The following is a 12846-nucleotide window of genomic DNA, read 5'->3' as shown; positions in this document are numbered from 1 at the left end:
ATACAAATATAACAGACTTGTTTAATAGTGGCAAATATTATTCAACAGTATCTCAGAAATTTATTTCTAACCAATTAGATCTATTTTTACTGCTTTAAGTGGTGTCCCACAAAAAGCTTTCTCAAATTTTGAATATCATTTTAATGAAAGAATATTTGAATGAACCACATTTTGATCAGCTTCGTTTCTTCTCTGACTTGGCATCAAGAGTTTCCTTTATCCCTCACCTCCTTAGCCCAAGTAATAGAGGTGGTTGCACTGAATCTCAGTTGGTGATTGTTTAGTTCCTGCAGGTTTGCAATTGCTTATTTCAATGCTTTTTAACCAACACTGAGGCTCCCTGTTTTAACTTGTCTAAATTGTTGACAATTTGGTAAGTACCATATAAAGAAATATAGATAGATAGATCGTAGTTACATCTGCATGAAATTTCATACGCAAGCTAATTAATTTGTTTTCATTCATTACTGCAAAACTGGCCTTCCTGACATACGTACTTGATAGGAGATCTCCTCTGATCTGGATCTGTGGCCAAGACCACGCCCACCCACGAGCCCTGCGGCTGTCCTTCCAAGATGTCAAATACATAATCCGGACGGAGGAAGACCGGAGGCTCGTCAGCATCTTCCACTTGGACCCTAATCAAAGTGGTGGAAGCTTCAGCATGATACCCCATGAGCTGTTCATCAACATAGCGGTTTTTCACTTTTGCTCGAATGCGATAGTGGTTCTGGTGTTCAAAATCCACTTTCTACAAAGAAAAACAGTGTGCACAGAAGAAATGGCTTCAGTAACCCAAGGTACTATTTAGAAAAAGAAAGTTCTCGCTGTTAAACTCAGTTTCAGTTAGCTTTTACTTTCATGTTCTTGAATCACTCTGACATCATTAAGCAGTTACATACAAATCCCGATGTGTATTTTGTTGTTTATGTTGATTACTATTATATATTTTGGAATAATAACTATATTTTTTACTTAAGTTTAAAACTATATTTTTTTCTGAGAATAAATATCTTATGGAATTGAGAATTTATTTATTGTCATTTAAGATCCTTTCAAAATGTTTGTCCTCTATCTGAATCTTAAAAAAAAAAAAAAACTTGTTCTACATATAATTTAAGAACCTCTGTAATAACAAACTCTCATCTCTAAACTCATCTCCTTAAACTATAAATCACAGGTTTTCACTTTAATTACTTAATGAAACAAAAACTGGTTACATAAAATATTTGCATGCATTTCTGATTCAATTTTGCATTATTCTGCAGAGCAAATAATTTTAACATGTCTACCTTTTTTAATATAACTATTCCTTCTTGGGTCTCGTTATTAGTAATGATGTCAAATGTTTGTGAGTCATCTTCAATGCTGTAATCCATTTCTGCATTCTCCCCTATGTCATTGTCATACGCCTCGATTTTTCCTATGGAAGTACCACTGGGTGCAGATTCAGAAACAGTCATGCGATACAAACCTTAAAAACAAAATTCAAGATACTTTGCATAAATAATCAACTTAAGAATCTCCCAATTATAGCATCCTTTATTTGTGGATTGTAGGAAAACCCACACCCACCCTTTCCACCAGTTACTTGTTCTAAATCTCTCCTCTCCGTCTCTGTCTCTGTCTCTGTCTATCTGTCTGTCTCTCTCTCTCTCTCTATATATAGTGATGTATATATACCCTATATGTGTGTGTGTGTATATATGTATACCCTTTATTTTTACAATCTGAACATTTCTCTGATAACCTATTTAAGCATCTACAATTGTGTCTTAAATATATCTTAAGTCCTATCACCCGTAAATATAATTTCCAAATTTCTGTTCATATAAATACCTCTCAATATTCATAGATTTTTTATTGTGCACTTCTAAAATCCCAAATTAAATTTGATAAAAAAGAGTTCTTCGATTTTACTCAAAAATTCCGATAATTAAAATTACCAATAAATGTAAGTGGGAATTAAAGATGGGAGAGACTGAAAGCCAGAGGGCTAGTGAAGAAGAGAGATGGGATCCAAGGCTCGACACCAGAGATTCACCAGTGAGAAGGCAGGAGACTGAAGTAAAGTGACCACGGAGACAGAAGAAAGAGCAGATGAGAAAGGCACATTGTTTCAAAGGCACATTGTTTCATCACTCAGATCCTGCTGGGAAACCAAACTAGACTAGCTCTGAGATTTGACTAGGTTTAGTTGCATAAAATTGACCAAGATCAATTTAATCAAATAGTGTCGATGGAGCCTGATTGGAGTAGATGCCACAGAGTTTAAGGACAGTAATTGAGGACCAGAATGTCGACACGTGTACAAATATTTTCTTTGAAGGGAAAGAAAAGAAAAAAAGGAAGCATGATTAGTTGAATGTAGACGTGAAGAATGTGTATATTTCCTTTTGTTTTTCAGATGAACAGCAACGACGTGTGTGAATGCTAAGAGTACTGAGCCAGCAGAGAGGAAAACATAACACAACGAAGGGGAAGATCATTTGAGCGATGCCCTTGACTGAGAGGCCGGAGGATGCTGTGCACAACAGAGGGGGGATGTACTGAATATTTGAATTGAGGAGAGGGCGATGGGATTTCAATAAGGCAAAGCAGGTCCGACAGAGTGAGCAGGTCAGCGTGCTTCTGTTTTGTAAGAATAGTCAATACATACAGTTTCACACAATTATGGAGTGGGAAGGGAAGAGGAAAATCCCTATTGCCTTTAGAATAAAGTCACTTTATGGTGTCAGAATCATGTCCACCCACATTCAGATTTGACCAAAGCTAATCATACTACCATCATACTTGAGGATTCTGGGTAACAGAATTTTTTAAAAGATCATCTCAGTTTGTTAATAACTGATAAATATGTATCTATATTTAAATCTAAGAAAGGCAGCAAATGTTTTGCGGGCATTCTGTCCCAACAAGTTTCTTTGGAAATTCTCTACCTTCTCGTCTTCAGCTTGCTATTCCACCTTCATCTGAATAAAACGCAAACTAGATTTAGATGAACCGATACACTATTTTTCTACATTTAATATATGCCAATTATTTTATACAGTCCTGGGCATTTCAGATTCAATTAGACATTATCTTCTTGTCTTTAGGGCATATTCATGTTGTAGACAGTCATTTACAGAATACATTTCATAACTTGGAGGCCAAAGTCACAAGCTGCTGCCCTGTTGCCTGGATGCCACCCCGAGAGGAGCTGTTTACTGACTCATAAAGAAAGATGTTGCTCAAAGGGTACGAACTTGCAGTGAGGTAGGATGAATAAGTTCTAGAAATCTAATGTACAGCACAGTGACTACAGTAAATAATACCATTTCTAGAATGGAAATTTGCTAAAAGAGTAGATCTCAGATGCTCTCATCACACACGTACACACACACACACACACACACACACACACGGTAACTGTGAAGAGATGAATGTGTTAATTAGTTTGACTATAGTAATGATTTCACTGTGTATACGTATATCAAAACGTCCTGCTGTACACATCAAATATATACAATTTTTATTAAGAGAAACACAGTAGCCACATTTTTAAACTAGCAAAATTTAAAATTGGATGATAGCACAGAAATAAAAATTCAGATTTCTAATATTTTTTAAAAAGTCAGATCTGATAGCCCTGAATCTGAAACAAAGTGACTGAACCGAGTGGTGTCCGCATCATTTAGGAGTGTCAGTGTGTGTGAATGTGTGAGTGTTAGTGTGAGTGTGCGTGTGAGTGTGTGTGTATGTGTGCGTTTGATCTACTTCTTTGCTCCATGCTCATTAAATTTTCCTTCTATCATGATAATTGCTCGTGATTTCTGGAAATGCCTGCAAATGTGTTTCTGCAGCCAAGAAAGAATCCCTTGAACAGAAACTTTAGACAAAAATCCCTTCTAGGAATTTTTTAAGAAATTCCTTCTGAGCCACACTGTGTGATTTCGCCTGTACTTACTTTTTAAATTTTCAGAGCAAGTGTGACCTACCCTTGATGCAAACATAGAAAATGAAATATATTCCTTTTAAATCATTACCTGTAGCAGGTAGATAAATGGTTCCCCCTGATATCTGTGCCCTATGACCCCAGAGCTCATGAGTATGTTACCTAACCTGGCAAAAGGGAATTACGGTTGCAGATGGGATCGAGATCGCTAATCAGCCAACCCAGAAGTGTGCAGATGTCTTGGTTTATCCAAGTGGCCCATCTAATCCCACGTGTCCTTAACAGTGGGGAAAGGGGCAAACGTGTGGGTCAGAGAGATGGCAGCGAGAGAAGGCTATGCGATCCTTTGCTGCTTCTGAGATGAGCGGGCTATGCACGAAGACCAAAATGGGGCCTCTGGGAGCTAACCATGTCCCCCAGTTAATAGCCATCAAGGAACCAGAGAGCTTAATCCTACAAACACAAAGAACCAAATTCTGCCAACATCCAAATCCAAGGAACCGGATTCTCCATTAGAGCCCAGAGAAAGGAATGCAGCCCTGCAGACCTGCAGACATGTCCTGCTGGTCTCACTTAAGGCCTGCTGAGGCTGGCACCCGATATCTCTAAGATAATAACTTTATGTTAAGGCATAAAAACAAACTTTATGTTTGTGGTGGTTTGTTACAGAAGCAACTGAAAAATGACACATTAATTATTTTCGTATTTGACTTTTCATACTGATGAAAATAATCACACCTTAGAATAACTGACAGATTTATTTCCTATAATTTTAGTGCTGTTTCAGTGCTTTTAGAATGTGAATTCTAACATCTGCATATATTTGAAATACTTACAGTAAGAATTCAAGATGCTTTCTACTTACTTTCTTTAAATATGGGTTTATTGTCATTAATATCAGAGAGTTTAATTAACACACTTGTTGTTCCAGACAGTGCTCCAGGCAGGCCGACCATGTCTTTGGCTTGAATAATTACCCAATACTCATCTTGGAGTTCTCTATCCATTATAGAAGATATTCTTATGACTCCTTTAAAAAGGTGATAAACTTTAATTATTTTTTCATTATTCGCCATGGCATGTTCCTAATTAATGTCTTAAAAATTCAACCATATAAACTTTCTTTTGACAAATTTCAAACCAATATAAGGACACCAATCTGGAGAAAAACAATATAATAACAATAAATTAAACAACAACTCTGCCTAGTATTTAATGTGTCATCACAATATTAAGAACACTAGCAGACCCTTAATAAAATACCATGTTAAGATAACCCAGAGGTAGAGAAGAGGAATGTCTTATTTTTACCTCAATATTAGTGTGCTACAAGTAATGTTTCCCTTTGGAAGAAGTTAGTTTATTATAAGGAAATGCATAACTTACAATACCAAATTTATGCAAAATATATTGTCTATCTATGATGTCTATTTTGTCTATTTTCAGTCACAATGGAGAAACAAGGGTTGGTTGTTGACCCACAGTTATTTATAATCTAACAATGAAATAAATATATACACAGATATTCAAACTGTCAATTCCTCAGATACCCAACTTTCCACCCTCCTCCTCTGTGCTTTTCCACACTGGCCTCTGGTTAAAGAGCCTCGACGCTCTCAAATCTCAGGAATTTCTCATATATTCTTCCCATGACCTTGAATGCTCTTCCACTCCCTTCACCTTGGCCACAGGCTCAGCTCTGCATGTTAGCGTGTGACTACATAATACCAAGTAGTCCTCACTTTCTTTCTCTTACTAGACCTTGTTTGTTTCACTCAATATATTGACAAACTGAGTGTATGTATTTATTAATATTCACGTGCTTCGTGTGAATATTAATGTTTTTTGTTTGTTTGTTCGTTTGTGTTATTATTTTTTTAAAGGTTGCAATGTCATACTACTCTAGACCCGGGTTGTTGTAAAATGCCTGTACCACATATGACATTTCTCAGTCAAGATTGTGTGAGAGAATTAAAACCTAATGTCTTAGCGGATCCGCTGCATGTATTAAAGCAGCTTTCGTGCTGTGCATCTGGAATGATAGAAGCTGAGTACCATCCTGGGGAGAACCAAGAATACAGTAACTGGAGTCATATTTTTCAGCATCTGATTCTCTCAAGAAACTCTGAGAATGGCTGAGACATTTAATATTTGCTAAATGAATGAATCAATAAGAATTGTTTAAAGGTCCAACAAAATGCTCTAATTCTTTTAAGCTTTTCACATCACCAAGATGGAAATAATAATTTGCCTGATTAACAGGCATAGAAGTTTCCTTCTTTTGAAACTTGCCACATTCTTGATGGTTGGTTATGTACTTAGGTAGGTTTTCTTTTTCCATTTTTAGAGTCTACGGGCTCTTAAAGGCAAGATTTATATGGGTTCCATCTTCATTTTGAACATGGCAATCAGTATTTGTAAAATGAATTAGTGTCATATAATTCTTAGGCATCCAATTGACATATTGAAAAGAAGAGAAAAAATGTTTATCTTATTTATTTTATAAAGTATTCAATTGACTAATGGAAATTGGGGAAGTCAGTTTAGAAAGATCAATTTTTTCTTTATCTAAAAAGTACAGAACTACATGTTTTGAAGGTGAAGTCCTCTTCCTAATGCCTACAGTGAGCCCTAAATCCATGTTCTATCTCAGTGATTCTGCCTGGATTTGCAGATGCGTCTTCTTGCAGGTGCGTCTTTTAGTTAGCATCTCCATGATGATTAATGAGGTGAGCATTTTTAACATTTCTGCAGGCTTTTCATATGTCAACTTTCACTCAGTTGCTTAGAAATGTCTTTTCTCCTTATATTTTTAATTGGGTTGTCTCTTTCCAATTGATTTGCAAGAACCGTTACATATTTTTTGTACCTCATACACAAACCATTTGTGGTATGGGTGTGTAAAAGTCAATCTTTCAACCTTAGAAAAATCATCTAAAAGACTAAAAAGAATTAAATGTTTAAAATTAAAACCCATTTATTTATTTATATAACACCAGGTCTGCTGCACAACATACTTGTAAGCTGAGAATTTTTGTTCTTTCGTTTGCCTACTTAGAATCATGTTGAATTGCACTTTGTTTCATTCAGAAATACCTGTTGTTGGTTCAATGGAGAAATATGGTTGGCCTTGTAGTAAGCTGTACAGGAGACGAGCGTTATTGCCACTTGAAGGATCATCAGCATCACTTGCTGTCACCTGGATGACTAATGTTCCTGAAGACAAAAGATATAGTTACAAGAAATTAAGAGTGTGGTCCTACTGAATGATGAATTCAGTTCTGTAAAGCATTCTTTCTTTACCAAGTAAGATGATGATATACAATGGAAGACCAGTCCATCTCATTCTGAATTATAAAACTAACTACATAATATCTCTCTGTATAGACAAGAGAATATAACCTCACACAAAATAGCTCTAATTCTCATAGACAATTTAGAATTTTAAACATGTAGGTCTATGATATAATTAAATGTAACCTATTAAACGATCCATTACAGTGTGTAGTTTCAAAGGTGTGTTATTAGCTGAGGAATCAAAAATTAATTGGAAACACTTTTCTTCAAAATTCACATTCTGATCTGTACCCACCCCAAATTGCAGAATGTTGATACAATAGTAATAAAGATTATTTAAATGAGCTTGAAATAGTATCAATTTGAGGATAGGCATAAATATTTTGCCTGTTTAATTCTCTTCTATGAAATACCCACTGTTCAAAGAATTTTTTTAAGTGCAAAGCAAAATCTACTAGATATTGATAAGGTAAGCATTCTCATTAAAATTCGGCAAGAATTAATAAAAATATGAAAAATATGTACTTACACATTAAAAGTTAATGCTCAAATTAAACATATTTCTTAAAGTATTAAGCTTTTAAATTATCTTTATGGAATGTAGCATTACAGGTCTTGTAGAAAGTCTGCATTTATTGAAACATGACATTCTGTTTCAGTAAGAATGGCACCATGAGTGGCACAAAATCAAGTAGCCTATGGGATTTTCTTTACTACTAGCATCATAAGTTTTTCATTACAATCAAATTTTATAAACCGAGACACTAAAATAGAGAGACATGTGATTCTTCAGTAATAAAAATGTTGAAATTGTACCATGACCCTTAACTGTATGTATGTGCTATTTTGTCTTATTATTTTTATGTTAGTTATTTAACACCTGTTTTATACTGTACAACCACTCGAAATGCCACCATTCAAAATGTAGACACATTAGTTTTAGGTGTTTTAAAATACATTTCCAATCATTTGTGATGACATAGATGGACCTTAACAGCATTATGCTAAGTCAGATATGTTCAATACAAAAAAAAAAATATATATATATATATAAATATGTATGTATACTGTATAATAACATGTGGAATCTAAAGAAGCTAAACTTATTGAAACAGAGGGCAGATTCCTGGTTACCAAGGGCTGGGGCTGGAGGTGGGAGAATTGAGGAGATATTGATCAAGGGTACAAACTTACAATAAGAAGATGAAGAAGTTCTGGAGAGCTAATGCATGACATGGCGATTTTAGTTAAATACATCGTATTATAAACTTCAAAGTTGCTAAGAGACTAGATCTGAAAAGTCCCATCACAGAAAAGAAATGATAATTATGGGACCCGATAGAGATGCTAGTTAATGCTATGGAGGTAATCATAGTAAATAAATGTATCAAATCAATACATGTCACACCTTAAACTTACACAGTGTGATATGTCGATTATATCTTAATTAATTAATTAATATATTTCTGTAGCAATTGTGAAGAGTTATTCCAATTACCATCAATTCTATCAGTTTGTATCAGGCAAGACAGTCTTTTAACTACTCTTGTGTGCACACACTCACTCACTCCCCCTACAATTCCTCATTTCGTCTCCATTTCATTTCTTCCCATAAGGGGTTCCCATCCCTAGTTTCCAGAACTAGACTACCTGTATTTAGCTTCAGAAACGATAGTCAAAATTGTATGGTTAGCTGTTGACCAAAAAAAAAATTCTTAGCATTAAAACTTTAGACTATCTAACATGCTATTTCTTACACCCCATGGAAGAAGCTGCAAGTATAAAGTAGATGTCCTCTAAGCTCAGTCTGCTTTTTGTAATGCACCTACTAATAATATTAAAAATAACAAAATAAGGGACAAAAGCTTCCAGAACAAGATGCCAGAAATAAAATAGGATTAATTAGGGCTGTCCTGGGTAAAACTGGAGATGGGATCACTTTATGTTAGAACAACTGTGATAATGCAAGATAACACCCAGGGTTACACGTAAAGGGAAGCAGCAGTACCCCAATTACGTGTATATAGAATTGCCTCACCCTTTATCCTTACTATTCCATCTTAAGATGCTATCCTGTAATTAGAATTGGGTAACCGATGGCAACTTTTAAATATTTAAATTAGCTAGATCCTTGAAATTGAGTTAGCAAGGAAGGCAAACCAGAGAGTGGGAAAAGCCTTCTCTTGGGGATTGACGGGTTTGCATGTCAGCATGCATCTCTGAGCTAAGTCACTGTAGCTTGGTCAAAGACGGCCATATTATTTGTAAGTGCAAACAACTGCACTTGTTGTCTAAAGATTCTCTTAAATCATAGGTCCTATTAGTACATTGATAGCTAATGTCATTTGCCTATATTGCCCTCGAGAGACTTTTTCATAACTGCAAATTTAAAATCGGTTTTGTATTTTTAGCCAGCTTCTGAGACTTTAAAACTATCTTTTGCTAAAGGCCTTTATGAAATTAAATTTAAGATGATATTTGACTTTATGTATTTTACCACAGACACCATAATGCAATAACATATTTTTATGTAGATGACACAAGACATAAATTTGTACCAGGTGCTCAAGAGAAAAATCATAGTTTAGTGCCTCAGAATCTGCATTTGTTGATACGCTTTTTCATTTATTATGACACAGATAGAAAATTATAATGAAATGTCATATTAATATAAGGGAAAGTATATATTATGTCTGAGAAATTCATATAAATTATGCTTTCTGTGGTAATGTTAATAAGCGCTAAAACTTATAAAACTACATAAAATTTTGAAGATTGAAAGCATTGTTGACAGCATCAATTTGAGTTCACAACAGATTAGAACTATTCACCCACTAAAAGTAAAACCTAATGAAAAAATAAGGTAACTCTGTCGATGTTGATTTATAGAGATTTTAATATTAATGAGAGTATTACAGAGGACTGCTAATTCTCACCCAAATGTTGTTTAATATTAGTAACAAAATTATATTAGATAATGTTGTCTCATGTTTCACACAGAATGCTTTATCTTCCAGTGATTATGAGAAGTGTCCAAACATAAAAATGTAAATGATAAATTTTGATATGCAGACCAATTTCGATATCACATAAGCAAAAGAGAAGTCAGCAACCTGTGGCAAGAACATTTTGCATGTAAAGTTTACATTTGTTATAGAATACTAACTAAACAGCATGCTATAGTTTAATATAGTGCTTGAATGCCAACATTTGAACTCTAGATTTCAAAATGATTCATTTAATTTAGTATGTAGTTTATTTTCATTTTTATTTTATTTTTTTTTAAAACTTATTGAGGTGACTTTGGTTAATAAAATTATATAGGTTTCAAGTGTACAATTCAATTATCCATCTATATTGTGTTGCATGCACACCACCAAAAGTCAAATCTCCTCTGTCACAATATATTTGACCCAGTTTACCCTTATCTACCCCTTCCTCTTCCTTTTCCCAATAGCAAAGGAAATCATCAAGAAAAAAAATGGTATGTAATTTTTTTTGTTTTAAATTAAGTAGTAAAAATATTAACAGGCTCTTCTTAGAATTAAGATAAAATTGTCTAATAAGAATGCTATTTTTACAGGTCATTTTAGTACAAGTAAACTTTGATTAATCTGAAATGAATTTATTGAGAGGATGTTGAGTTATATAATGGTCAAATTCAAAAACAGCACAAATTAAATGACATTATTTTGACCTACAGTCAAAATCTGTGATTTTGGTAACAACAAAAACAGATTTAAGATATTAGATAATCTAGTAAAAATATAATTTTCAGAAATCAAATTCATGATGGAAATAATGGTTTAATCAGTCAGTATATCTGCTTATTCCTTCACACTGATAACTTATTTTATTAGTATAAGGATTATTATTCATTCACAGGTATTGACTGTCCCATTCGTCACCTGAAATGTCTGAAGTATTTTTCAAATATTTGTGGTTTTTTGTCCACAACCACCTGAAAATTAGGTCATCCTTATTATTCTTGGGTTATAGTTTTGACACCTCTTTTAATAATATGAGAATTTAAGTCAAATAAATCAAACCGTGTTTAAGAAAGTAAACAATAATATATTCAAAGAAGGTACGAAGTGTAATCCATAACAACCTTCATCGCTTTCATGTGTGCAAAAGAATGTTTCATAGAATCTAATTTTCATATTTGATATATTTTAAGAAAGATTTTAATTTTTCTGGGAAATCTCTGCTATATGTTAATATTTGTTACAATTTATAAAGTAAAAAACTGAAATAATCTAAATCTGTATGTATTTTATATAAATTGAATTTAATCTCTTTTTTATAATGGCTCTACATATTTGACATATGACATATTTGTTCCATACTGATGATAAATATGTTTAAAGTGAATTTTCTTTTTTTTCCACCTTTATTTTAATCATTGGCATGTAATGGTATGTAAGTTCAAGGTACACAACATGATGATTGATACATGTATATTCTGGGAAATAATAATCACAATAATGTTAGTTAACAGCTCCAACATCACACGTAATTGCATTTTTATTTATTTATTTTTTGGTAAGAATGGTTAGAATTTACTCTCATCAACTTCCAGGTATATAATACAGTACTATTAAAAGTATATCATATATTACATCCCTAGCATCTTTTCATGTATCTGTTGGCCATTTTTATCTGTTGTCTTCCTTGGAAAAATGCTTATTCAGGCAGGTCTTCTTACCATTTTTAATTATTTATTTTTATTTTGTTTGTTGATTTGGTTATTGAGTTGTATAAGATCCTTCTACAGTTTGGTTATTAGCTCCTTAACTGATAGATGCTTTGGAAATATTTTCTCTCATTTTGTAAGTTGACTCTTCATTTTGTCAATTGTTTCTTTTGCTGTGCAGAAGATTTTTCAGTTTGATGTAGCCTAACTTATTTACTTTTGTTTTCGTTAATTCCATTTTTCGGTCATGCCTAAATAATCACTGCCGACACCAATGTCAAGGAGATTTTTCCTTATGTTTTCTTCCAGTATTTTTACAATTTCAGGTCCTATTTTTAGTCTTTAATTCATTTCAGGTTAATTTCTGTGAGTAGTGCAAGATAGGGGTCCAATTTTATTCGTGAATATCCAATTCTCTCAATACCATTAATTGAAAAAAAAATTATCTTCTCTATCGAGTATTCTTGGCTCAGAGTATTGCTCTGGCTAGGACTTCCAGTACCACATTGACTAAAAGTTGTTAAAGTGGGCATCCTTGTCATTCTGATTGAGAAAAAGCTTTTAGCATTTCACAGATGAGTATGATGTTGGCTGTGGGTTTGTCATATATGGCCTTTATTATGTTCAACTTTGATACTTATATATCTGATTTGCTAAGAGCTTTCATGAAAGAATGCTGAATTTTGTCAAATATTTTTTTTTCTGTATCTGTTGAGAGAATCAGATGATCTTTTTTTGTATTTTTTTGTATTCTATTTAAGTGGTGTATCATGTTTGATTTGTTTATGTTGAAACATTCTTGCAGCTCAGGTGTAAATCTCACTTGATCATGATGTATGATCCTTTTACTGTGCTGTTGAACTAGTGTTGCTAGAATTTTGTTTAGAATTTTTGCATCTATATTCATTATGGATAA

At 33.6% G+C, this 12846-nt stretch overlaps 1 protein-coding gene across 3 annotated transcripts in view; it reads right to left on the bottom strand.

Moving 5' to 3' along the window:
* The window catches only part of CDH19 (cadherin 19), a 159212-nt gene that overhangs the window by 21690 nt on the left and 124676 nt on the right, over nucleotides 1-12846 (bottom strand). For all 3 annotated transcript variants that reach the window (XM_039839943.1, XM_039839950.1, XM_039839959.1), the window contains 4 exons: nucleotides 7034-7153; nucleotides 4803-4967; nucleotides 1293-1474; nucleotides 498-751 (listed from right to left, as the gene is read on the bottom strand). In XM_039839943.1, the coding sequence (XP_039695877.1) occupies nucleotides 498-751; nucleotides 1293-1474; nucleotides 4803-4967; nucleotides 7034-7153 (721 nt within the window). The remainder of the gene's footprint in view (nucleotides 1-497; nucleotides 752-1292; nucleotides 1475-4802; nucleotides 4968-7033; nucleotides 7154-12846) is intronic.

The sequence above is a fragment of the Pteropus medius genome, unplaced genomic scaffold (genome assembly GCF_902729225.1).
Source record: "Pteropus medius unplaced genomic scaffold, Ma_sr-lr_union100, whole genome shotgun sequence".
Taxonomy (NCBI): Eukaryota; Metazoa; Chordata; class Mammalia; order Chiroptera; family Pteropodidae; genus Pteropus; species Pteropus medius.
This window is presented reverse-complemented; position numbering and strand designations above follow the sequence as displayed.